Source organism: Diplotaxodon limnothrissa, linkage group LG6 (genome assembly GCF_057381915.1).
Source record: "Diplotaxodon limnothrissa isolate DT_005_m linkage group LG6, D_limnothrissa_male_GT1.1, whole genome shotgun sequence".
NCBI lineage: Eukaryota > Metazoa > Chordata > Actinopteri > Cichliformes > Cichlidae > Diplotaxodon > Diplotaxodon limnothrissa.
Genome location: NC_140601.1, coordinates 21,027,235 through 21,054,027, shown reverse-complemented (window position 1 = coordinate 21,054,027; position 26,793 = coordinate 21,027,235). Strand labels below are relative to the sequence as shown.

The 26,793-nt window shown below is 41.4% G+C and overlaps 2 protein-coding genes across 3 annotated transcripts; one reads left to right on the top strand and one right to left on the bottom strand.

The window, feature by feature from the left end:
- Positions 1 to 3,340: 3,340 nt before the first annotated feature.
- LOC146630487 (inositol polyphosphate-4-phosphatase type I A-like) lies at positions 3,341 to 15,677 on the bottom strand. Of its 2 annotated transcripts, XR_014906281.1 has the most exons (3): positions 15,433 to 15,677; positions 15,157 to 15,367; positions 3,341 to 5,812 (listed from the first exon to the last, which is right to left on the bottom strand). XR_014906281.1 is itself a non-coding variant. In XM_085356942.1 (2 exons), the coding sequence occupies exons 1-2, from the start codon at positions 15,643 to 15,645 to the stop codon at positions 15,314 to 15,316; spliced, it is 267 nt and encodes an 88-aa protein (XP_085213068.1). In that variant the 5' UTR covers positions 15,646 to 15,677; the 3' UTR covers positions 15,021 to 15,313. The 2 variants fall into 2 exon arrangements, 1 of the variants encoding a protein (XP_085213068.1); XM_085356942.1 differs by lacking the exon at positions 3,341 to 5,812 and having other exon boundaries at positions 15,021 to 15,367.
- A 1,859-nt stretch (positions 15,678 to 17,536) lies between these two features.
- LOC146630486 (inositol polyphosphate-4-phosphatase type I A-like) lies at positions 17,537 to 24,335 on the top strand. The gene is made up of 5 exons (XM_085356941.1): positions 17,537 to 17,659; positions 18,032 to 18,117; positions 20,372 to 20,555; positions 20,621 to 20,831; positions 21,879 to 24,335. Exons 1-4 carry the CDS (start codon positions 17,537 to 17,539, stop codon positions 20,672 to 20,674), a joined length of 447 nt encoding a protein of 148 aa, XP_085213067.1. The 3' UTR covers positions 20,675 to 20,831; positions 21,879 to 24,335.
- Positions 24,336 to 26,793: the final 2,458 nt, after the last annotated feature.

The following is a 26,793-nucleotide window of genomic DNA, read 5'->3' as shown; positions in this document are numbered from 1 at the left end:
ACAGTCTGAGAGCAAACTATCAAACTACGAGGTCTTTAAAATAAGATGATTATTCAAGACCTCATGTGTGATGGGAAGGATTCTGAATTTGATGCTGGACCCACAAATCATAAAAGAGAAACACTAACTCACACACACCAGAAAGTGCCAAGAATTATAATTATATGTAATTTAGTTTTGCGTTCCTTTATAATGCTTTCAACTATACAAATAAGACACTTCATGGGGGCGCCTGAGCCTTGTAGACACAACAAATACTGAACAAACCTCATGCGCCCTGTTGTTGACAAAACGATAAAAATGAATGTGTACTTCTGTCTTATTTAGGTCATTTTTGTAGTTTTTGTAGACAGACTACTGTAATTTCTCAATAAAATGTCGCTTATTATCGCTCACTCTCAAGAACAAAAACGTGAGTAATTTCCCAGTAGCTCACCATATTTGGGATCTTCTAACATCCACACTTCATGTTTAAACGGTGGTGCGGAGGCGGTGTACCGTCGCAGGCCGGATGTAGCATTCAGCGCGGTGTGCCTTTTTTTCAGTTGCTAAGCAACAGATTTGTCCCGCCCCTTTCGTTATGACGGGGCGGGCCAGTCCTTTGACTGGTGACGTTACAAAGAAACGTCAGGTGACGTTACAAAGAAACCTTAAACCGACCTTATATATAGACCTGGCTGTTCAGTTGAAACGCATTCACACAGCGGGACAGCAGCGCTTTAAACGTTCAAACACGGAGTTTAACACAAAACAACATTTTAGACATAAAAAACAAAAAAGTGAAATGGCAAGCTCGAACTGTAACACAATGACAAATGATGAAACAGTTCAGACCAATGGGGATAATTCTACAGTACATGCTTTGGTATCCCTCTTGGATAACTTGGTCAGTAGTTTTTCGAACAAGCAGTTGTTAGAGCTTACCGCAGGCTATCCGGATTGCGTCACCGCTAAGCGGCTTGTAGGTTTTGTAGAGGACGTAATGGACCTGTGTGAACAGTCACTAGCAGTATCACCGCTGAGGTCTTCCCAGAACTCCCCTGTACATGAAAACTGTTCTGTCCACACCACTACTGGCAAAACGGTTTTGTCACGTGTGAAATTTTTGGACGATTCTGCTGAGCAGGAGTTTGATACAGCACAGAATATAGATGCTAACAGCCAAGAAACAGCTAACACAGAAGAAAGCTGTCAAAATGCTGACCAACACAGTGCTGCAAAACCAGAAAACAATCCAATTCCAGATCCCCAGCAGCAGAAATCCTGTGTTGAACATGAAGCCAGCATCCCACCGTTAACAAACGTAAGTCAAACGGAGTCATATAAAAAGATACAGCATCACAGATCTTCTGTAGACTGTGAGCCACCTGAAAAAACAGACTTTGAAAGATGGTTAGAGACATTAATTCAGGCTGTGCTTTCAAAGCTTGGTAAACTTTTAAAGTGCCCTCATTCTCACCAAAAACGTTTGTTGGATCTACTCTTGGACAAATTCAAGGGGATGGATTTGCATTTAGACCGAAAAGTGCAGAATTATTTTGACTGCATTGCTAATGCCATTTTCACTGATATTTGTGACAAATTACATAAATTGTCACTAATATCATTGGAAATGGGGAGGAGTGGGGAGGAGGATTCAATGAATTTAATGGAACAACCAATATTTAATATCATAACTACTTCAGTATTCCAAGAACACCTGTTGGCAATAACAGTTACTGATAGACTGGAATCATATGAAAAGAAAGAAAGATGCAGATTTTCAGTGGAAATCTTTGTGGAAGGACTGATTTCCCAGGTTTCAAAAAAATCAGGCACAGTCTTCAGCATTGAAAGTGCTGAAGCTATCTCCAACCGGCTTACCATGAAAATCTGGACTGAAATCAGGGCCAGATACGACAAAATCCCACCAGAGAAGTTCAAGAAACTCAGCGAGAGGGTTTTCAAATCCCTCTGTAAAAGATGGAAGCATGCATCTTTGGTGACATTCTGGCAATTAAACTTCCAAGATCTTGATGAAGATATTGTTAAAACTTTCAAAAGAAAGATATTCACAGAACCAAGTTGCATATCTAAGTGCTTCTCATCGGTGCGGGCATTTTTTGGGAGGTGTAAGGGAAGAAACAAAGTTTCCACTTTATAGTGACATCGTGATATCAACAGCAAAATATTTTCTAAAACTCACTGGACACTTTAAATGAGCTAGTTTTACATTTAGATCAGATCAAGTCATTTTTGAAATCCCCAGGAATGGTCGCGGCAGATGGCCACCCCGCCCTGAGCCTGGTTCTGTCGAAGGTTTCTTCCTCTTAAAAGGGAGTTTTTCCTTCCCACTGTCGCCTCGTGCTTGCTCAGAGGGGTTTGTTCTTTTGGGGTTTTCTTTTTAATACTGTAAGTTGTTACCTTACAGTGTGAAGCACCTTGAAAACACCATTGTTTCCTTTGGTGCTATACAGATTGAAGTGACTTGCACTGATAACATAACTAAGCTGGGACTTTAATTTAACATCAATAAAATTATAAAAATATTACATCTTGATTTCTGCTTGTTTTCATTGTCTGTGACTTAATGAATACAAATGTGTAATTTAACAGATTCTTTCTTTATGTTAGTCTGACCGGTGATTCCACGTTGGCCTTAGGTGTTGGCGCAGATACGCTGCAGCCCCTGAGCCATTAATGGCCCAGCACACTACAGTAAAAACAAAACAACAGCCATCTGTCCAACTAGGAAAGGAAAATAATAAACTGCCTCCTTGGAGGCAACCTGACTCAAAACAGTTGCAGTCCAACTCAGACCGACTGCAATCACTCTCAGGCAGATTGATGAAGATCTGCAAATAACTGTTGTCTAATTTATAAACGCAGACAGATTGCCAACACGTCTGTTCACAATAGAGGACTGTACTTACATGGTTGCAAACTGGTTGTTATCTTGCTTATATGAAAACATTACTTTGGAGCAATGAAACTCAAACACATTCATTTTTAAAATGCCTCAAAATGAAATTTTGAAATATTTGGCTTTATGCTTTGAAAGTGCCGTTGTGAGTGGGAGTGTGAAATCCTTACTTGATGTGTTCCCTTTGCCTTTACTGTTTTCAGTTTTATTTGTCATATGCAAGTTAGCACAGGGTCAACATTGCAATGAAATGTGTTTGACGAGCAGCAGTCACTCAGCAGCATGGTACAGTAGAAGAAAATATAATAAAATATAATAAAATAAAATAAAAAATAGAAAAATAGTAAAGAGCAAAATATTAGAAAGACGTGGTAAAAGAGAAAAGATGACTAAATATATATATATATATATGTATCTATAAATATATGTACACTAGTGATTAAATAAGAAAATCTTGAAAAGAAATATGACGGGAGGTCAGATGGGATATTGCACAGGAATGAGCAGCAGAAAATTACAGTATTACTCAGACTTTTAATAGTCATATTGTCAGTTTTGGCCGACGGTCATGGGTCACTTCCACTAAAATAGCACGAGACTGGAGTAAAATGTACTTTATTAATGAGAACACATGGTGATACAGCAAAGAATCCAACCCTTCTGAAAAGCAAATGGCTTCCTGTTATACTCTACCTGATTCAGGTGAGCATCTGGAATAGACCAAGTCTGGGGGTCAGCAAACCAAAGGGAAACAAAACCCTCCCCATAAGAAAACCACTACAATATAACCAACACGTTCTCACTCCCAAAGCGTAACATTTTACGCTAGGTGACAAATCGTCACCATATTACGTTTTTGGCTACCCACCACGTTCCTGAATGACGACCTCGGAAAAAAGAGGAAATATGAGAACTGTCTGGACTGAATCTACACATGTTTGCTCTTTTTCTTCAAATCGCTTAGAAACACGCTATTTAACATCATTAAAGTCCTGGTTAAGGTCAGGAATAAGGTTATGGTCAGGGCTAGGGATAAGGTTAGGTTTAGGGCTGGAATACAGGGCTGGAACGTCTATTACCGCGGGAGCGTCATTGAACTGGATTCCAGCCATAGCCCGCAGCGTACCATAAGAACGCCGAAGGTCTCCTTTCACGTTCCTCAGGAACGCCGCGGGACGTGACAAAACGTCGACATGTTACGCCTCGGGAGTGAGAACGGGCTGATATAACACATCATAGACATATGAAGATTTGTAACAAGTCCTATAAATAACTCCATAACATATAAACTTCAGTCTCTTCTATATACATTAAAACAGCGGTCCCCAACCTTTTTTGCGCCACGGACCGGTTTATGCCCGACAATATTTTCACGGACCGGCCTTTAAGGTGTCACAGATAAATACAACAAAATAAAACTAGTACCGGTACCGGAAAAAAAGAAGATTTATTCATAACACACGTGAAAGACCCAGGAAAACAGAGTTAACGATAAAAACGATAACAAAATAACGATAAAAAACGATAAAAACTCTGAAAACCATACATTTCACACCCGAGCCTCATCTCTCGACCAAACGACGGTCCGTGGCCCGGCGGTTGGGGACCGCTGCATTAAAACACCTTAACCACAGTTAGGTTTCAGCCCTCGCTGACTCAGAACAAAGTAAGACAATCAGAGTTCGATTGGTTTTTACTTGTGCAGGGGAAGCCTGGTCGGATTCTCAGAGTTGCAAGCTCTACACCCAAACTCAGACAACTCCAACTCCAGCCTCCACTCGCAGCCTTTTATTGAATGAAAACAGTTACACAACCGCCCATTGTAAACCCCATATGTTGTGTGGTAAAAGCTAAGGCACTGTGTGTGTGTGTGTGTGTGTGTGTGTGTGTGTGTGTGTGTGTGTGAGAGAGAGTGTATGTGTGTCTGTATACGTGACTTCCTGCTTACAAACGTTTTAACCGCATCTCTAGTCATAAAAGGGTCATCTCCCCTCAACCTCGTATATGGCTTAACCTCTCTAACAGTCCACCATTTACATGGTGAGCCCATAAAGGGCAGGAAGTGAACATTCCTTACCAAATAAGGAAACCAGAATCTTATATAGATTGTGCCTGCAGTTGAAAACTATAGCTAGTAACATCCCCAACATCCTACATGTGGGGGAGGAACAGAAAATATCTGAACATACAGTTCAAGACAAGGTCCAAGCACAATAATGACAACTTTTAACAAAATCACTCCAACACACACTCCCCTAGCCTGGCACATTGGTTTTCTCCAGGAGCTCATAAGCAGGTGATTGAGCTGCTTTTACTCTTTACAAAGTGAGTACTGTTAACACTTCTCTTTTTACATATACAACTAATTTAGGTTACAGACAAATGATTAAATGTGAACAGCTCTAACACAGGTTCTTTTCCTGACACAGGTAGGATGGCCAGTCCCCCTGTCTCTTCACCTTTAACGAGTCACTTAAATAACAACCCAAAAAGCCTAATAAAGAATCACAATCAACCAGTGTGTGTTTTTCTTCATTACGGTTTTTAAATACAAATCAGTCAGTCAATTAATAAAAATACAAGTAAGGGTAATGGAACCCCTGGTCTCCATTACACACATAAATACCATAAAGACACTAAGTCGTAGAGCTCTGAACTCCTTGCTTCTATGATATTTACACTTCTTCTTGGCCTTCTCCTTCACTCTGAGTCACTCCAGGATAAACGCATCAGCTCAGACATACAATAATTAAAATATGTGTAGGTGACCGTTTGGCAGAAGACGATGTCGAGGCGGTACTGCAGTGACACGTCCGTGGCTATCGTCGGGGCGGTGTCCTGCATCAGAAGGAAGTCAATAGACTTCTTGGCTTTGTTGCTCATCATGGCGCTGTAGTCTGTGGGCGTGGCCTGCAAAAAGTGTAAATAAACCATCAGAGACCAAACACAAATATGCCTTCCAACCACTAGTTTAGACAACATCTTGCAAAGAGTGTGTATTTCAGAGTGCAGTTGTTTTTAAATTTGACAGAAACAGAAATAAAGACGGAAGAGAAGGACAACAGGGAAAGCAGAAGCACCGACACACTGAAATCTTTTAGGGTCAAGCTCCAGAACTAGCCACAAATCCTGCTGGAAAGAACCTAAAAATACTTAAAAATACTTGCAGAGATCGAATGGAGCCGTTAACTCAAAAGCCTGGTGTCAGGCATGTTCTTTAATAAATAAGAAACGAGCTGATATGTTACAGACCCCAGTCTTTACGTAAAGAAAAAGCTGACATTTAGAGCGGTCTCGCAGCAGATTTTAAAACAGTGACACTGATTTGTGGGGTTTTTGGGCACAAATTTGAACCTTTTTGTTTTATCCATGTCCTTGAACACAGCTCGTGACTTGGGCGCTTTCATATGTACCGATTCATTTAGGTTTGTGCACTGAGGCCAGATTTAGGTATTAAAAACGAGTCAGTCATAACACTTCTTACATTAGTTAAAAAGCTGAGCTTACACTAAACCAACATTTAAATTTCCCCTTGTGGGACTAATAAAGGTATATCATATCATATCATATCATATCATATCATTACTAAAGTATTGCTGCAACATTGTAAAGACAAAGATGACACACAGACCAGACATAAAACACTGAACACTTTTTAAAGACGAGTCATTTAAGAGTATTTTCTCATAGAATAAAGTCGGCTGATATGGTGAAGGAAAAATCTGCTCACGAATCCTCCAACTTCTTAAAAGTAAGGAGTGACCTGAGCTGGAAATCAACATGAGAGGGATGACTCAAGAAGAAGAAGAAGCAACAAGAAAAGAAAAACAGAGTTCAGAGTGTAGTTAATGTTATGATATTTTGATACCACGGTAAGCATTTACAGGATATTGTTTTATACAGGAAAACTGTTACTCAATATGGCCCATCTACTAGTTGTTTTTCTCTTTCTCTGTGACCCAAGAATTAATGTGTAGGACTCACAAGCTGGTACCCCAAGGTCGAAAACACCACAGAGACGAGACCACTTCCTTACTCCCATCCTCCCTTCCTTATCTCTTAGAAAAAGGCTCGTTAAAGGCCAGGTGGTTTGTTTCAGAATTCACTAATGAAAGAACTCTGTATTCTGTGTATTTTGCTGGGATGATCATAAATTATAGCTGAACTGATAAACTACACAAGGGATACTTTGCTCAGAAGGCAGGAAGACGTTTCCTTATTTAGTCTGTACCGGTTTGAACTGGGAAAGCTGACACACGAACCTTTTTTTCCTCTATATAAACTGCTGTGTATCAAATAAACCTTTGAGTCGATTGGGAAGGCAACCTAAAGCAGTCTCTGTTTTCTTGTTCTCCCAAGCTGCTCCCGAGCTCGTACTAACACGCTGAATGGCATACCTGAGTGTTACTTTAAATAATTAGGAATCTTAGAAGGAAAGGACAAAACTCTGCTTATCGCTCACGCCACGGAGGAAACCCGGGACGGCAATTTCCTTCAATTTTGGTGTCAGAAGTGGGATTACTGACAGAAGGTAAATATGCGTCTTTCATATTTATATAAAGACCTATTATACCTCTCTCAGTGATCGATCCATAAAGAAACGGGATATGCTGACGAAGTTTCACTTAGTGATCCAGAGAGATACACTGACGACTTCCTCAGTCCCCGAATAAAGTAAATTAACCCTTGTGTGGTGTTGGTGGACACAGGAAGTTGCCTGTTGTCTTGAAACGTACGTTAAAAAGTGAGAAGTTGCTCACTCAGAAAAAGTGACATAGGAAGTTGCCTGTTGTCTTAAATACTTCTCGTTAAGTGAGAAGTTGCTCACCAAAGAGTGACACAGGAAGTTGCCTGTTGTCTTGAAACGTACGTTAAAAAGTGAGAAGTTGCTCACTCACAGAAAGCTAGTAAATAATTAAATTTAATTTTGTTAAAAAAAAACAAAAAAAAAAAAAACGAAAGAAAACTGAAAACGGGTCTCACAGACCCGATTACCATACAAGGGTTAAAAGCAGTAAATTAAAAGCAGAAAGACACAGGAAGTTGCCTGTTGTTTTACGAGAAGTTGCTCGTTAAGCGAGAAGTTGCTCGCTAAGTGAGAGTTGCTCACACAAACAAAAAATTGCTAGCAATAAATTTAAAGTGACCTCAGCTGTGCCGCAGCGAAAATACTAACCTAAATCCTCCTAGCGTGTAAACCCCTCTGGAAATCACTGAACATGAGTCAGAATTATTCAAAGACCACAGACAGGTCCGATAAAAAATCTAAAGTACCTGTAAAACCAAAAATTAATAAAATACAAAATAAAGTCTCAAATAACGGCTCAGTACAACTCCCATTTCCGGTTACGTGTAACCTACGTCCGCGAATCGGTGAAGACGTCCATGATCACGTATCCAGAACATGCGGGAGTGCTTATGTGACTGACTTTGTTTACAACTTAAGAAGTTCAATGCATTCTAATTTATTTCTGGAGCCTTATCCCGAACGATTATCGCCAGAAACCAGGTCAGTAGAAATGTTGAATATCATTTGTGATAAGAAAAGTAGTCTGCTTAAAAAGTCCTGTAGAAAATATGATAGAATGCCGCGACGTGATGCATCAAATGTTACCGCTATGGAAAAAAGGACCGGAACCAGGCGTAGATACTTTAACATTAAATAAAACTAGTGCAGGCTCTAGCAAAGAACATAAACCTACCGCAGGAAAAACTAGTCTTGCATGTTCAGCCATTCAGCCCACAGCCCCACCGCCTTACGAAGATGAGACTGAATTAATAGTTGCTGCCGCAGCCGCATGCAAACAACGTCAGCGCTTTGATCCAACCAGCTTAAAAGACAGTGACAAAAAACCTGAATCACATGCAACGGGTCTCAGCCATCTCTTTAAACAGGATCAGGAAAAACAATATATACGCCGCAAGGAAGAATTAGCAGAACATAAAAAAAAAGAGAAAAACTTTTGAAAGAAGAATGTGAGGAACTTATGAAAAACAATTTAGACGACTATGAAGAAAAACTTTTGCATCAGGCAGTGTCCACAATAGACACCCACATGAAACGCCACGATATCGTAGCTAGAGGTTTAGAGGTAGCTAAAGAAATACCTGTTACCCGAACTTTAATAAAGACTTATCTAAAAGGAAAAAAGGAAAAACAAAGCCGGAATGACAAAGGTCCTCACGCCAACACTCGCGGTAGTAAACAAACAGACCCAAAGCATGATAAAGCATCCACAACTGCAGAGTTTTTGTGGGTAAATAATGACAAAATCACCAATTTCTTTAAGAATCTAAAGAAATTCCTGCTAACAATGTCCAGAGACAAAATTGACTTAAATGCAGTAACTATGTGTAAACAGAAGCCTGATGAATCTATCCTAGTATTCATAAAACGCTTTATGCACTGTTGGACAAGCTAGAGGTGCAAATTTAGCTCAGTTTTCCAGCAGCCGCAGACACCCAAAGCAAAAATGAATTTGTGTATTTAATTTAACACAAAGTGTGAAATGTTTGCTGACACTGATAACAGCTTATGTTTTCTCTGCCCTATGTACCGACATGATGGAGAAGGAACATCCTCTGTGTCAGCTGGACCCTCAGCAGAGAATGAACTCAACATCCTTTTTGTCCGGTACTCTATGTCACACACTGTGCCAAAAAAACGTGTACAGACGCCACTACCAGGTAATCCCATGACTGGGAGCCACACTTTTGTTTCTCTCACACTTTTCAACAACATGATAACTGCTCACACAAGTGAAGGTCAAACAGTGATTTTGTTACATAACTCAGACATAGGTTACGAAATATGTCGTCACATAGATCTAACCTAACCTATCCACTGTACTATTTCTGCAGTTACATTGCCAGCTGAATACCAGAATATGACATTGTGGTCTAAAAGTGAGAATGATATAGGATTTATTGACTGTACACTTTATCACGTACACCTATTAAAACACAACAAGCCAGTATATGTCAAGCAACATCCCATTTCTGCCGAAAAAGCCGCAGCCCTAGATGTCATGACAGGAGATTTATTGACTACAGGAGCAATAAAGCCCACACTCCTGTCAATCCTGTGCCAAAGCCTAACAAACCTGGCGTATGGCGTTTCATACAAGACTTAAGGCAAATTAATGCAGTCAACATTCCTCTGCCACCTCTCGTTTCAGATGTTCACAGCATATTGACATGCTTTGCATACACATTTTACCGTGGTGGATTTATGCTCCGCTCCTTTTTCTCAGTAAGACACACAGCCGTTATTTGTATTCACACATAGAAATAAGCAGTACACTTGGACTCGTTTGCCCCAAGGCATGATAGACAGCTCTGCTGCTTTCTCAATGGTGCTTCACTCCTCCAGGGCTGCACCCTGATCCACATGTGGATGACCTCCTCCTCTGTGCTCCGAGTGAAAAACTATGTCAAACTGCTACACACATGCTTCTCCAGCACCTCCAAAAGACTGGCCACAAAGCATCAGCAAAGAAAATGCAGTACTGTCAGACTTCTGTTCAATATTTGGGATTCACACTGTCTCACGGAAAACGTTCCATGACTGCAGACAGGGTCAAAGCTGTGACCTCTGTCCCTCGTCCCACTACACAGAAGGAAATGTTGTCCTTCCTGGGCATGGTGAACTATTGCAGACAGTGGATACCAGACTGTTCTTTTCATGACCACATTCTGCGTGACTGTTGTAAAAAAGACAAGCCTCCTCGAATACTGTGGTCCACAGAAATGACTGCCTCTTTCAATGCATTACAGGGAGTGCTGACCTCCGCCACTCAAAGGTGCTGCCTGAATTGTTCAGGGACTGCCGGCCTGCCTGAGGGCAGTAGCAGCTTGCTCTATCATGATAAGGGACTGCGAGAAGCTCACACTCTCACATGACACTATTCTACACACCAATCACCAGGTCACGACCATTGTAGCAAACATAACTAAACAACATATGCAAATCTCACTATAAAAGCGAGCAGCACACCTGATTCGCCAGCACATTTATTGATCCTATGCTGTGTTCTTCTGACCGACAGGATGGCTCAGACAGGCTTGACGATCATGACTGCATGACACGTATACAGGAATCGACAGCACCACGTCCAGATTTAGAGCAGACACCTATCCCAGACTCAGCCACGGTTTATGTGGACGGGTCCTGTTCAAGGCCGAATGACAACTCATTTCTTTGTGGCTATTCAGTGGTAACAGTGCCTGACATCATACTAGAGGCTCACTCATTACCATTTCACTCAGCACAAAAAGCAGAGCTCATGGCTTTAATACGCGCCTGTGAGCTACATTTGGATAAGCATGTGACAATTTACGTAGACAACCGCTATGCATTTGGCGTTGTGCATGACTTTGGCACATTGTGGAGACAGAGAGGATTTAGATCTGCTGATGGAAAATAAATTGCTAAATTCTGATTTTGTTCAAAGACTTTTTCAGGCTATACAGCTGCCATCGGCCGTTGCAGTTGTAAAAACGAAAGGACACAGTACAGCTGACACAGACGAAGCAACAGGTAATGCCTTAGCAGACGTGACAGCCAAGGCTGCAGCTGCATCACAGCTCCCACCTCCGCAGGAAGTATTATCTGTGCCCCTACAGCTGCCACTTGTTACACTCCCAGACTATTTAGACACAAATGTTGATTTAAAATTCATACAAGAGCAAGCCTGTGCATGTGATTACACCTATTGGGAGAATAATGACTGTACCTTAGATGACAGAGATGGCCTATACAAAATCTTAAGGGTTTGATTGCCCTCCCATATTCCCTGATGCCAGTCCTTGCCCGACATTTTCACTGTGTGAGTCATGTCGGACAAAGAGGGGTAATAGGGGCAATAAAATCAAGATTTGTAATTGAGAAAACATCACATGCAGTAAAAAGCATATTAGCAACCTGTTTAACATGTGCACGAACTAATGTAGGTAGCTCAAAAGCAAAACATCAGCATTTACCACAACCAGATTTTCCATTTCATACATTACAAATTGATTTTACACACATGCCAGCGCAAGGAAGCATCAAGTACTTACTGGTAATAGTGGATCAATTTAGTAAATGAGTAGAAGCTTATCCAACCTCAAAAGAAACTGCAGAAGTAGTCTGTCAAAAGTTGAGCAATGAAATAATACCCAGATTCGGAATACCTCACCAGATTAACAGTGATAGAGGATCTTCATTCACATTAGAAGTAATTCAAAAGTGTACTAAAACTTTAATGACCTGGGTCAAATTACTTACTCAAGTCCTGTGTGAGATTAGAATGACTCAATCTACAGTAACCAAATTATTTCCATTTGAAATAAGACTATTTCCAACACCATGGTCAGCTTCCAGAGGGGCACCGCTAGTAGAAGGTGATGTATATTGCATTGTCCACTGATGTTCACAACCTGGTAGAAAAACTGAATAATAACTATCAGAAAGTTTGTCTCTCTCAGCTTTTCCCCTCCACAGTTCCACCAGTGGAGACAAGGAGATGCATGTTGGAGAAGCCACTAAAACCAAGGACTCTCTGGGAGGCCGCGCGTGTTCCAGCCCCAGACTGTACTGGCAGTGACGAAGAACCAGCATCCTTACGGACGGACAACCTCAGTGGATTCATGCCAGCAGGGTTAAGACCAGCCCAATCGGACCATCTCAGGCGTCGGATCAAGCAGACGACATCTCCGGCGAGCCAGCGCCAGGATCCAATGTACATACACACACAATCACTGATTAACACACAATGCCTGAAAGAACAACAACAAGGTACTCAAACATCCAGCAGGAACAGAAAGCCAAAAGTACCACATGATGTCTAACCTGATAAAGCTAGACTCATTCCATCCTGATAATGGAGAAAATGAAATGCCCATTGTCATCATACGACGCTTATTCTATGTCTCTCGAACCTGGGACCAGGCCAGGAGACGACTGAAGAACTGTTTTTCTTATATATTTAGGTTATTTATCACATCTATCGCAGTAACCTTAGGATTTCTCTTTGCTATTTTGTATTGTAAACTGCAACCATGTTCACATTTCTGCAGGTCATATTTTGCTGACTATACCTCATGCTCTATTTTGCAAGACACCTACTTAATGCACTCATTACGTTCCCTAAAATCAGTAAATAGCAACATAGACGCCACTAATAAACCATCTTATGCGCCCTCTAGAACAGGAGTCAACTCCTGGTATGAAAATGCCAGAACAGCCGCTCGTGACTTAGGAAACAGTAACTGTTATGTCTGTTCAAAGGCTAATCCAGAACAGGTAATAGTAGGATACCCCATATCCGGTTTCCCCCTCACTGAGGGACTAGAGAAAATCGGCGGAGATAATGCTCTCTTTAAAGACACTTTACAGTTGACTCTGAGCCCTCTCGACTGCCTACTTAGACACACACACACACCAACTAACCCTGAGACTCCATTAGGCGAATTATTGAAGTTATCTAATGACACCGCAGGGACCTGCGCCCCAATGAAACGCCCTAAGAATAGGTTAAAACCCTCACTGCCCTTAGGACAGATCCCTCTCCATTTTAATACTAGTATGATATGTCTGCGCAGACTAAAGTTAACTGGCCCAGACACACACATAGATTATACAAAGGATAACTATACATTCTTCTCTGACTCCCCAGGTGCACGCTGTAATGAGACATGGCTAGCTGTCTCTATGGCTGAAGTTGTATCATATCTGGAGGAACACACACACAGTTCAAGTTCGAGCAGAGACTCGATCATTGTTCCCCCAGACGGTGTCTTAAATGATACTGACTGGGGGGAGTTAGTTAAATCACACATGGTCACGCGCCTGACCAGACCAATCCCACATGCTTATTGGTTGTGCAATAATACTCTTAGATTAGCTTTACCTGTTAATTGGACCGGTACCTGTGGTCTAGTAACCGTTGATGTATGCTGTACTTTCATTCCCAATAATACCGCCCCTAACGGTTCATTCACACAAGCTATGAATAAACTTGAAGCATTGAAGATAGAACTAATTGCCAATACAGGTCACGGTCAGTGGCTACATAAGTGGCTACAGGACACGTTTGGAAGATGGAAGGAACTAATTGTAGCCTTTGTAACCGTTGCAGCATGTTTTTGATGATTATTGTCTGTTGTGTGGTACCCTGTGTACGTTCAATGATGACCCGTATAGCTACTAGTACAGCTACTTCAATGTATTTGCAATTGGCACAAATTGACCCAGATTATGTGTCAGATGTCATCGATGATGATCCTGATGTATGTATTGAGCATTAGATTGTGAATTACTCGATTGTTCAAGAAGAGGATGACGTTTTCTTCTCTTTCTTTTCTTCTTTTTAAAATTTTGATATTAAGCTCACTCGAAGGACTAGTTACATTTATGATTTGTTTCACATTTATGATTTATCTTTATATTATGTTATTACATTCTGTCTTTATACTATGTTATCATTTCATGATAAAAGGGGAGAACTGTTATGATATTTTGATACCACGGTAAGCATTTACAGGATATTGTTTTATACAGGAAAACTGTTACTCAATATGGCCCATCTACTAGTTGTTTTTCTCTTTCTCTGTGACCCAAGAATTAATGTGTAGGACTCACAAGCTGGTACCCCAAGGTCGAAAACACCACAGAGACGAGACCACTTCCTTACTCCCATCCTCCCTTCCTTATCTCTTAGAAAAAGGCTCGTTAAAGGCCAGGTGGTTTGTTTCAGAATTCACTAATGAAAGAACTCTGTATTCTGTGTATTTTGCTGGGATGATCATAAATTATAGCTGAACTGATAAACTACACAAGGGATACTTTGCTCAGAAGGCAGGAAGACGTTTCCTTATTTAGTCTGTACCGGTTTGAACTGGGAAAGCTGACACACGAACCTTTTTTTCCTCTATATAAACTGCTGTGTATCAAATAAACCTTTGAGTCGATTGGGAAGGCAACCTAAAGCAGTCTCTGTTTTCTTGTTCTCCCAAGCTGCTCCCGAGCTCGTACTAACACGCTGAATGGCATACCTGAGTGTTACTTTAAATAATTAGGAATCTTAGAAGGAAAGGACAAAACTCTGCTTATCGCTCACGCCACGGAGGAAACCCGGGACGGCAATTTCCTTCAGTTAAGATATCAAGCTGTATCCACAATGTGTGCCAAGAAACTAAGCTTGTCTGTTGTCATGCTAAAGAAATAAAAAATCTGGAATCAGAAAACAGCCAATAACTGCTGATCAACTCACCCACTCCTCTTCGTGCCAGTCCACGTGCAGTGACGACTGGCTGTTGTGACCGCTGTACTTTGCTCTCAGCGTATCCTGGTCATTGCGGAGCACTACTTGTTCAGACTCAGCGGAAGGAGAAGCTTTGGTTGCGATGTACTCGTACTGCGTTCAGGGCCTAAATAGCTGAAGCTAGCAGCTTGCAGCCGCACACTGCCACCAGCTGACGGGTCTGAAAGGAAGAGGGTATGAATGAAATATGAAGCGTCCCCACGTAACGTCAAACACTTTTAGTACCTTGTCAACCAGACTGGCGAGCGTCCACTCCAGTCCGCTGGCCGATTGGTCTTTGGCAGCTTGAGACAGCCTCTCTGCGTAATAGCTGACCTGAGTCTTCAGCGTGTTGACGTAGGCGATGATCTCTTTGGCTCGGACAGTGTCCTGGGGTATGTGGATGATGACTGAGCTGGAGAGGGCACTACTGCAGGGAACAAAGACACACCGACACATCTGTATCCGAGCTGGGACTGAGGACACTCACCAGCCACTTTATTAGGTACATGTGTTCAAAAGCTTGTGGCAGCAATTTAGTGCATTTAGTCAAATAAAGACAATAGAGTGGCCTGCAGGTGTATATTTTTGTAATGTTTCTGTCTTATGCCTGAAATATGCTTCAGCAGGAAATATACGCTGTAACTGGAAACAACAGCATGATGGACCGGTTTAGTGTTAAGAGGTGTTACATCTGAAGTTAGAACGTAAATTTCCTGCAGAAATCTAAATCAAGCTTCAGAGGTACTGTTCCAAAAATATAGGGAGGGACGTTACCCACCAGATGTAAAAACAAACACTGTCTGCATGCACATGCCTGCTCTCAATGAGCCTAATCGTGGCTGCAAGTCACCGGGCCGTTTAACCTGCAGTTAATTGCAAAGGTAAGAAGTACATGGAAATACTGTTAAATGCTGTTGCTGAGGACGTGAATTTAAATTGTTACTCAATGCTGATACTTTATGTAGCTTTCTTACAGTATTTTCCAGATTCCGGTAATAAACAGAGTCAGATTTAGGGAGACTAGTCTTCTTCTTCTGGCATTTAAGGCTGAACGGGGAGTTGTGGTATAAAAACGTATAGTTTTGTAAAGTTGGCACAGTTGCTCAAATTAGCCAAGCATGATCGACCTTTTTAATCCCCAACCTGCTGGCAGAAATGTCCACCTATTAAAAAACACATATCTCTCTTCAGAACTATGACGCCTAAATAAAAAAACCTTAGTTTATATGGTGAAAAATTATTTGAGAGAATCTTGAAGAGCTGCTGCTCCTCCACATCGAAAGGAGCCAGATGAGGTGGTTCGGGCAACTGACAAGGATGCCCCCTGGATACCTCCTGGGCGAGGTTTTCCGGGCAGACCCAGGACACGCTGGAGAGATTATATCTCTCGGCTGGCCTGGGAACGCCTTGGTGTTCCCCCGGATAAGCTGGAGGAGGTAGCTGGGGAGAGAGAGGTCTGGGCTTCTCTGCTTGGGCTGCTGCCCACGCGACCCGGCTTCGGATAAAGTGGAAGAAAATGGATGGATGAATGAATCTTGAAAATGAACAAGTCTTCCAGTACAGAGTAAAATGTGAGAGTGAAAATATTGCGTGTACTTAAAACCCCTGGAGGGTCTTGGGTCGATTTGTGGCTATTTTCAAATTTTGATTACATGCCATTTGCACAGTGTTGAATGGACTATAGCCAAATTCTCCAAAAAAAAAGTTTGATATGATTTTATTTCAAAATTCAAGTCTGACTTCCTTCAATTAGCTTCAGTGGCTAAGCTACAGACAAACTTACACTATTGTGCTTAGTGGTCGATTTGTGCCCCATTGAAACCCATTATAAACGCTATTTTTCACTGCAAATTAATTACGGTCAAAGGGATCGTTGATGTTTAGCGTTCATTTTCATTTTGCAGGACGGGCCTTAGAGTTGTAATTTTTTTATTTGTCCACCGGGTGGCGCCCTTGCTCCACATTTGACCCCGGGCTGGAAAACAGCGGGCTGCTTAGATAGACCTGCGGGAAATGAAGCCTCATTTCCGGCGTGCAGCAGCGGCTTCGCCCGCTGATCGGGCGGGACAATTTTTTGGTCCCTAGGACCGTGAGAGGGTGCTTTTTTTTTTTTTTTAGTCAACAGGAAATGACGTATTTGTTGTCACGTGGTATCGGGCGTGTGTGCTGGAAAAACGGGTCCCCGGTGATCGTGCCCCGGTAACAATGGCGTGTCCAGCGGGGTGGCCTGGGGGGGCACAGGCCACCCCCCAAACCAGACTGGCCACCCCAAAGGCAAAACAATAAAATTCAATCAAATATCCGATTATGTTTTCACGGTGACGCTCAGATATCCGAGTGTAAGTGAATGCAGCATCGCTTCTGCGCTATGCGCATCACGTTAGCAAAGGTAGGAGAGCCAAGCGCGAAAGATGGCACTGCAGGAAACAATTTTTCGGTGAAAGAAAATGAGGACAGAATAAATGTCCCGGTAAGTAATATCAAGTTTGTTGAGTTTAGTAAACTTCGGTGAAATTAGAATACCAAGGAAAAAAATAACACTTAAAGAATTATTGCAGCTGTGGACTATTTCAGACAGTATGCTACTGAGGGCAGCTAACATAAGAGTTATGCGTTATAAGATATAATCTAAGTCGTAACATTGCTGTATGGAGCTGCAGATTTGGTTGCAGGTTAACATAGCTGGACTGGCCATCGGGCATACCGGGCATATCCCCAGTGACTTATTTTTTATTTTTTTTGTAATGGCATGAACAATGAGAGGTGGTGGATTGGCCAGATGCAGGTCGATGTGTAGAAATAACTCCGTTGTTTGGTGGTGGCTATGACGGGGCTTCCACAGAGGCAACAGGTGGATGAGGGAAGGGGAGGCAGGAGGAGAGACCCGAAGCAGCCACCAGTCCGAGTGTCAGGTGAACTGAACTTCAGGTAAGAAGTTATGACCTGCAGTCTATCTGGGTCAGATATAAACCAAGTTTAGGTGGAGTTTATTTTGATGTTGCTGACTTTTTACTGTCAGTTGCAATAACTCATACTGCGTTCTAGCCAGTTTGACGGAGTTTTTATACAGCTGGGTGGGTGCTATGATGTTACTGATAGTGAACTTTATTTTATTCATAAGGTTAGTAGAGTTGCCAACGGCTCCTTAAAAAAATGGAATGGTCCCTCATTCAGAGAAAATATTACACGTTTCGTATTGAGCTGAGAAGAGACGCAGTTTGTCCCGAACTTTAGCTAGAATGGAAAAAAGACACAAAGCTGGATTTATTCTGTCTTTATGCTGCACAGCTGCCTCTTCTCTCATTCTCTCCCCCTCCCTCTCCTGTTGCTACTTCAATCATGAAACTGATCAATGATCAGCTGATCGGCTTTTCTCTCTTGTTTATCGCCCACTTTGCGCCAGAAAGAGGAAACCAGCAGATGTTGCGCTAAACAACAGCAGCACGTTTAAGCTTGATCAGCTGTTGTTAGAATGTATTTAATATTAATTTCTAGTATCAGCTGATGTTTGCTGGAGCCACAGCTGTAAAGCTGCTGGTCATGATGTCTGTTTAGATATGTGGTGAGAGGGAAACATGAAGATGAAACCAGGAGATGTCCTTACTGAACCATCAGAGCTGAACAGGTGATGGAGAAACAGGTTTACCTTTTAGGTGACATGAATGAGTTGAAGGGAAGTTATGAACTGTTTCTGAGAGACAAATAACACCAGGATCCTTTTTTATGTAGCAGACAGCTGGTAACTGTGCAGGGGCGGGTCTAGCAAAGTTTTGCCAGGGGGCCAGGTAGGGCATTAACAGGGAAAGGTGGGCACAAAGAAATACTTTTCTTTCTTATTCTCATTTAAAATACCTAGTTTTTATTAAATAATTATCTAAATCTTACAACCAAAGTTTTTATCTGACGTAAAATGTATAGAAATCATACATATACCAACAAGACTGTACATCACTGTCACAACAGGGTTTGTTTTCAGTCAAAGTCTTTATGGCTTTACTACCTGGTGGGTCGGTCTGTAGTAAAAATGCCCAATTTTTTTGTCCCAGTCCAGCCCTGCAGGTTAATACTGGCAGTGTCACCATGCCAGCTGACTGTATTTTATCATCAGCCAGTGTTGTTCTTTATCAATATTACCAAAGTTTACCATAAGGCAGCATAGAAAGTATTTACTTGCTTTCAGGTTTCATTCAAATGTTAGTCTTTTCAGTTGTTTCTCCACTTTTTTCCTGTTTCAAAATCAAACACCAGTTTGTGAGAAGATTATCTTCTTTTTTTAACAGGCAGATAAAGTTTTGCATTGGCATTGGCTAATTTGTCAATTGTTTGTTACAAATGTTCGTATTTTAATTTTCAAAAATGTTTTTGCCCAAAACATATGTGCACTACATGTCAGTAAAAATACTATGCAAATATTGCTGTCCTTGACTGCTGAGTAAACACTGACAAAGCACTGATTGTATCTCTTGTACTTTATCAACGCAGTATCTAAAAACTTTGCACCGTAGTGGTTAAAATCTCATTCTAATAAGAGTTAAAAGTGCATTTGGTTATTAGGTTTATAGGATTATTGAATTATGGTTAAGGGTTGGTAGAATTTTTTTTTAAAACATTATCTGCCAATTAAATCTGCCACCCTTCTCCAAATCTGTGCCCCTACCTGGCCCCCCCAACAAAAATTTTCTAGACACGCCACTGTACACAGATGGTCTGAATTTGTGAAGCGAGTGGTATCGCATTTATCGAAGTCGGCTCCTCGTTGTTTTTTCTAAGCCACGATTAGGCTCATTGAGAGCAGGCATGTGCATGCAGACAGTGTTTGTTTTTACATCTGGTGGGTAACGTCCCTCCCTATATTTTTGGAACAGTACCTCTGAAGCTTGATTTAGATTTCTGCAGGAAATTTACGTTCTAACTTCAGATGTAACACCTCTTAACACTAAACCGGTCCATCATGCTGTTGTTTCCAGTTACAGCGTATATTTCCTGCTGAAGCATATTTCAGGCATAAGACAGAAACATTACAAAAATATACACCTGCAGGCCACTCTATTGTCTTTATTTGACTAAATGCACTAAATTGCTGCCACAAGCTTTTGAACATATGTACCTAATAAAGTGGCTGGTGAGTGTCCTCAGTCCCAGCTCGGATACAGATGTGTCGGTGTGTCTTTGTTCCCTGCAGTAGTGCCCTCTCCAGCTCAGTCATCATCCACATACCCCAGGACACTGTCCGAGCCAAAGAGATCATCGCCTACGTCAACACGCTGAAGACTCAGGTCAGCTATTACGCAGAGAGGCTGTCTCAAGCTGCCAAAGACCAATCGGCCAGCGGACTGGAGTGGACGCTCGCCAGTCTGGTTGACAAGGTACTAAAAGTGTTTGACGTTACGTGGGGACGCTTCATATTTCATTCATACCCTCTTCCTTTCAGACCCGTCAGCTGGTGGCAGTGTGCGGCTGCAAGCTGCTAGCTTCAGCTATTTAGGCCCTGAACGCAGTACGAGTACATCGCAACCAAAGCTTCTCCTTCCGCTGAGTCTGAACAAGTAGTGCTCCGCAATGACCAGGATACGCTGAGAGCAAAGTACAGCGGTCACAACAGCCAGTCGTCACTGCACGTGGACTGGCACGAAGAGGAGTGGGTGAGTTGATCAGCAGTTATTGGCTGTTTTCTGATTCCAGATTTTTTATTTCTTTAGCATGACAACAGACAAGCTTAGTTTCTTGGCACACATTGTGGATACAGCTTGATATCTTAACTACACTCTGAACTCTGTTTTTCTTTTCTTGTTGCTTCTTCTTCTTCTTGAGTCATCCCTCTCATGTTGATTTCCAGCTCAGGTCACTCCTTACTTTTAAGAAGTTGGAGGATTCGTGAGCAGATTTTTCCTTCACCATATCAGCCGACTTTATTCTATGAGAAAATACTCTTAAATGACTCGTCTTTAAAAAGTGTTCAGTGTTTTATGTCTGGTCTGTGTGTCATCTTTGTCTTTACAATGTTGCAGCAATACTTTAGTAATGATATGATATGATATGATATGATATACCTTTATTAGTCCCACAAGGGGAAATTTAAATGTTGGTTTAGTGTAAGCTCAGCTTTTTAACTAATGTAAGAAGTGTTATGACTGACTCGTTTTTAATACCTAAATCTGGCCTCAGTGCACAAACCTAAATGAATCGGTACATATGAAAGCGCCCAAGTCACGAGCTGTGTTCAAGGACATGGATAAAACAAAAAGGTTCAAATTTGTGCCCAAAAACCCCACAAATCAGTGTCACTGTTTTAAAATCTGCTGCGAGACCGCTCTAAATGTCAGCTTTTTCTTTACGTAAAGACTGGGGTCTGTAACATATCAGCTCGTTTCTTATTTATTAAAGAACATGCCTGACACCAGGCTTTTGAGTTAACGGCTCCATTCGATCTCTGCAAGTATTTTTAAGTATTTTTAGGTTCTTTCCAGCAGGATTTGTGGCTAGTTCTGGAGCTTGACCCTAAAAGATTTCAGTGTGTCGGTGCTTCTGCTTTCCCTGTTGTCCTTCTCTTCCGTCTTTATTTCTGTTTCTGTCAAATTTAAAAACAACTGCACTCTGAAATACACACTCTTTGCAAGATGTTGTCTAAACTAGTGGTTGGAAGGCATATTTGTGTTTGGTCTCTGATGGTTTATTTACACTTTTTGCAGGCCACGCCCACAGACTACAGCGCCATGATGAGCAACAAAGCCAAGAAGTCTATTGACTTCCTTCTGATGCAGGACACCGCCCCGACGATAGCCACGGACGTGTCACTGCAGTACCGCCTCGACATCGTCTTCTGCCAAACGGTCACCTACACATATTTTAATTATTGTATGTCTGAGCTGATGCGTTTATCCTGGAGTGACTCAGAGTGAAGGAGAAGGCCAAGAAGAAGTGTAAATATCATAGAAGCAAGGAGTTCAGAGCTCTACGACTTAGTGTCTTTATGGTATTTATGTGTGTAATGGAGACCAGGGGTTCCATTACCCTTACTTGTATTTTTATTAATTGACTGACTGATTTGTATTTAAAAACCGTAATGAAGAAAAACACACACTGGTTGATTGTGATTCTTTATTAGGCTTTTTGGGTTGTTATTTAAGTGACTCGTTAAAGGTGAAGAGACAGGGGGACTGGCCATCCTACCTGTGTCAGGAAAAGAACCTGTGTTAGAGCTGTTCACATTTAATCATTTGTCTGTAACCTAAATTAGTTGTATATGTAAAAAGAGAAGTGTTAACAGTACTCACTTTGTAAAGAGTAAAAGCAGCTCAATCACCTGCTTATGAGCTCCTGGAGAAAACCAATGTGCCAGGCTAGGGGAGTGTGTGTTGGAGTGATTTTGTTAAAAGTTGTCATTATTGTGCTTGGACCTTGTCTTGAACTGTATGTTCAGATATTTTCTGTTCCTCCCCCACATGTAGGATGTTGGGGATGTTACTAGCTATAGTTTTCAACTGCAGGCACAATCTATATAAGATTCTGGTTTCCTTATTTGGTAAGGAATGTTCACTTCCTGCCCTTTATGGGCTCACCATGTAAATGGTGGACTGTTAGAGAGGTTAAGCCATATACGAGGTTGAGGGGAGATGACCCTTTTATGACTAGAGATGCGGTTAAAACGTTTGTAAGCAGGAAGTCACGTATACAGACACACATACACTCTCTCTCACACACACACACACACACACACACACACACACACACACACACACACACACACACACACACACACAGTGCCTTAGCTTTTACCACACAACATATGGGGTTTACAATGGGCGGTTGTGTAACTGTTTTCATTCAATAAAAGGCTGCGAGTGGAGGCTGGAGTTGGAGTTGTCTGAGTTTGGGTGTAGAGCTTGCAACTCTGAGAATCCGACCAGGCTTCCCCTGCACAAGTAAAAACCAATCGAACTCTGATTGTCTTACTTTGTTCTGAGTCAGCGAGGGCTGAAACCTAACTGTGGTTAAGGTGTTTTAATGCAGCGGTCCCCAACCGCCGGGCCACGGACCGTCGTTTGGTCGAGAGATGAGGCTCGGGTGTGAAATGTATGGTTTTCAGAGTTTTTATCGTTTTTTATCGTTATTTTGTTATCGTTTTTATCGTTAACTCTGTTTTCCTGGGTCTTTCACGTGTGTTATGAATAAATCTTCTTTTTTTCCGGTACCGGTACTAGTTTTATTTTGTTGTATTTATCTGTGACACCTTAAAGGCCGGTCCGTGAAAATATTGTCGGGCATAAACCGGTCCGTGGCGCAAAAAAGGTTGGGGACCGCTGTTTTAATGTATATAGAAGAGACTGAAGTTTATATGTTATGGAGTTATTTATAGGACTTGTTACAAATCTTCATATGTCTATGATGTGTTATATCAGCCCGTTCTCACTCCCGAGGCGTAACATGTCGACGTTTTGTCACGTCCCGCGGCGTTCCTGAGGAACGTGAAAGGAGACCTTCGGCGTTCTTATGGTACGCTGCGGGCTATGGCTGGAATCCAGTTCAATGACGCTCCCGCGGTAATAGACGTTCCAGCCCTGTATTCCAGCCCTAAACCTAACCTTATCCCTAGCCCTGACCATAACCTTATTCCTGACCTTAACCAGGACTTTAATGATGTTAAATAGCGTGTTTCTAAGCGATTTGAAGAAAAAGAGCAAACATGTGTAGATTCAGTCCAGACAGTTCTCATATTTCCTCTTTTTTCCGAGGTCGTCATTCAGGAACGTGGTGGGTAGCCAAAAACGTAATATGGTGACGATTTGTCACCTAGCGTAAAATGTTACGCTTTGGGAGTGAGAACGTGTTGGTTATATTGTAGTGGTTTTCTTATGGGGAGGGTTTTGTTTCCCTTTGGTTTGCTGACCCCCAGACTTGGTCTATTCCAGATGCTCACCTGAATCAGGTAGAGTATAACAGGAAGCCATTTGCTTTTCAGAAGGGTTGGATTCTTTGCTGTATCACCATGTGTTCTCATTAATAAAGTACATTTTACTCCAGTCTCGTGCTATTTTAGTGGAAGTGACCCATGACCGTCGGCCAAAACTGACAATATGACTATTAAAAGTCTGAGTAATACTGTAATTTTCTGCTGCTCATTCCTGTGCAATATCCCATCTGACCTCCCGTCATATTTCTTTTCAAGATTTTCTTATTTAATCACTAGTGTACATATATTTATAGATACATATATATATATATATTTAGTCATCTTTTCTCTTTTACCACGTCTTTCTAATATTTTGCTCTTTACTATTTTTCTATTTTTTATTTTATTTTATTATATTTTATTATATTTTCTTCTACTGTACCATGCTGCTGAGTGACTGCTGCTCGTCAAACACATTTCATTGCAATGTTGACCCTGTGCTAACTTGCATATGACAAATAAAACTGAAAACAGTAAAGGCAAAGGGAACACATCAAGTAAGGATTTCACACTCCCACTCACAACGGCACTTTCAAAGCATAAAGCCAAATATTTCAAAATTTCATTTTGAGGCATTTTAAAAATGAATGTGTTTGAGTTTCATTGCTCCAAAGTAATGTTTTCATATAAGCAAGATAACAACCAGTTTGCAACCATGTAAGTACAGTCCTCTATTGTGAACAGACGTGTTGGCAATCTGTCTGCGTTTATAAATTAGACAACAGTTATTTGCAGATCTTCATCAATCTGCCTGAGAGTGATTGCAGTCGGTCTGAGTTGGACTGCAACTGTTTTGAGTCAGGTTGCCTCCAAGGAGGCAGTTTATTATTTTCCTTTCCTAGTTGGACAGATGGCTGTTGTTTTGTTTTTACTGTAGTGTGCTGGGCCATTAATGGCTCAGGGGCTGCAGCGTATCCGCGCCAACACCTAAGGCCAACGTGGAATCACCGGTCAGACTAACATAAAGAAAGAATCTGTTAAATTACACATTTGTATTCATTAAGTCACAGACAATGAAAACAAGCAGAAATCAAGATGTAATATTTTTATAATTTTATTGATGTTAAATTAAAGTCCCAGCTTAGTTATGTTATCAGTGCAAGTCACTTCAATCTGTATAGCACCAAAGGAAACAATGGTGTTTTCAAGGTGCTTCACACTGTAAGGTAACAACTTACAGTATTAAAAAGAAAACCCCAAAAGAACAAACCCCTCTGAGCAAGCACGAGGCGACAGTGGGAAGGAAAAACTCCCTTTTAAGAGGAAGAAACCTTCGACAGAACCAGGCTCAGGGCGGGGTGGCCATCTGCCGCGACCATTCCTGGGGATTTCAAAAATGACTTGATCTGATCTAAATGTAAAACTAGCTCATTTAAAGTGTCCAGTGAGTTTTAGAAAATATTTTGCTGTTGATATCACGATGTCACTATAAAGTGGAAACTTTGTTTCTTCCCTTACACCTCCCAAAAAATGCCCGCACCGATGAGAAGCACTTAGATATGCAACTTGGTTCTGTGAATATCTTTCTTTTGAAAGTTTTAACAATATCTTCATCAAGATCTTGGAAGTTTAATTGCCAGAATGTCACCAAAGATGCATGCTTCCATCTTTTACAGAGGGATTTGAAAACCCTCTCGCTGAGTTTCTTGAACTTCTCTGGTGGGATTTTGTCGTATCTGGCCCTGATTTCAGTCCAGATTTTCATGGTAAGCCGGTTGGAGATAGCTTCAGCACTTTCAATGCTGAAGACTGTGCCTGATTTTTTTGAAACCTGGGAAATCAGTCCTTCCACAAAGATTTCCACTGAAAATCTGCATCTTTCTTTCTTTTCATATGATTCCAGTCTATCAGTAACTGTTATTGCCAACAGGTGTTCTTGGAATACTGAAGTAGTTATGATATTAAATATTGGTTGTTCCATTAAATTCATTGAATCCTCCTCCCCACTCCTCCCCATTTCCAATGATATTAGTGACAATTTATGTAATTTGTCACAAATATCAGTGAAAATCGCATTAGCAATGCAGTCAAAATAATTCTGCACTTTTCGGTCTAAATGCAAATCCATCCCCTTGAATTTGTCCAAGAGTAGATCCAACAAACGTTTTTGGTGAGAATGAGGGCACTTTAAAAGTTTACCAAGCTTTGAAAGCACAGCCTGAATTAATGTCTCTAACCATCTTTCAAAGTCTGTTTTTTCAGGTGGCTCACAGTCTACAGAAGATCTGTGATGCTGTATCTTTTTATATGACTCTGTTTGACTTACGTTTGTTAACGGTGGGATGCTGGCTTCATGTTCAACACAGGATTTCTGCTGCTGGGGAACTGGAATTGGATTGTTTTCTGGTTTTGCAGCACTGTGTTGGTCAGCATTTTGACAGCTTTCTTCTGTGTTAGCTGTTTCTTGGCTGTTAGCATCTATATTCTGTGCTGTATCAAACTCCTGCTCAGCAGAATCGTCCAAAAATTTCACACGTGACAAAACCGTTTTGCCAGTAGTGGTGTGGACAGAACAGTTTTCATGTACAGGGGAGTTCTGGGAAGACCTCAGCGGTGATACTGCTAGTGACTGTTCACACAGGTCCATTACGTCCTCTACAAAACCTACAAGCCGCTTAGCGGTGACGCAATCCGGATAGCCTGCGGTAAGCTCT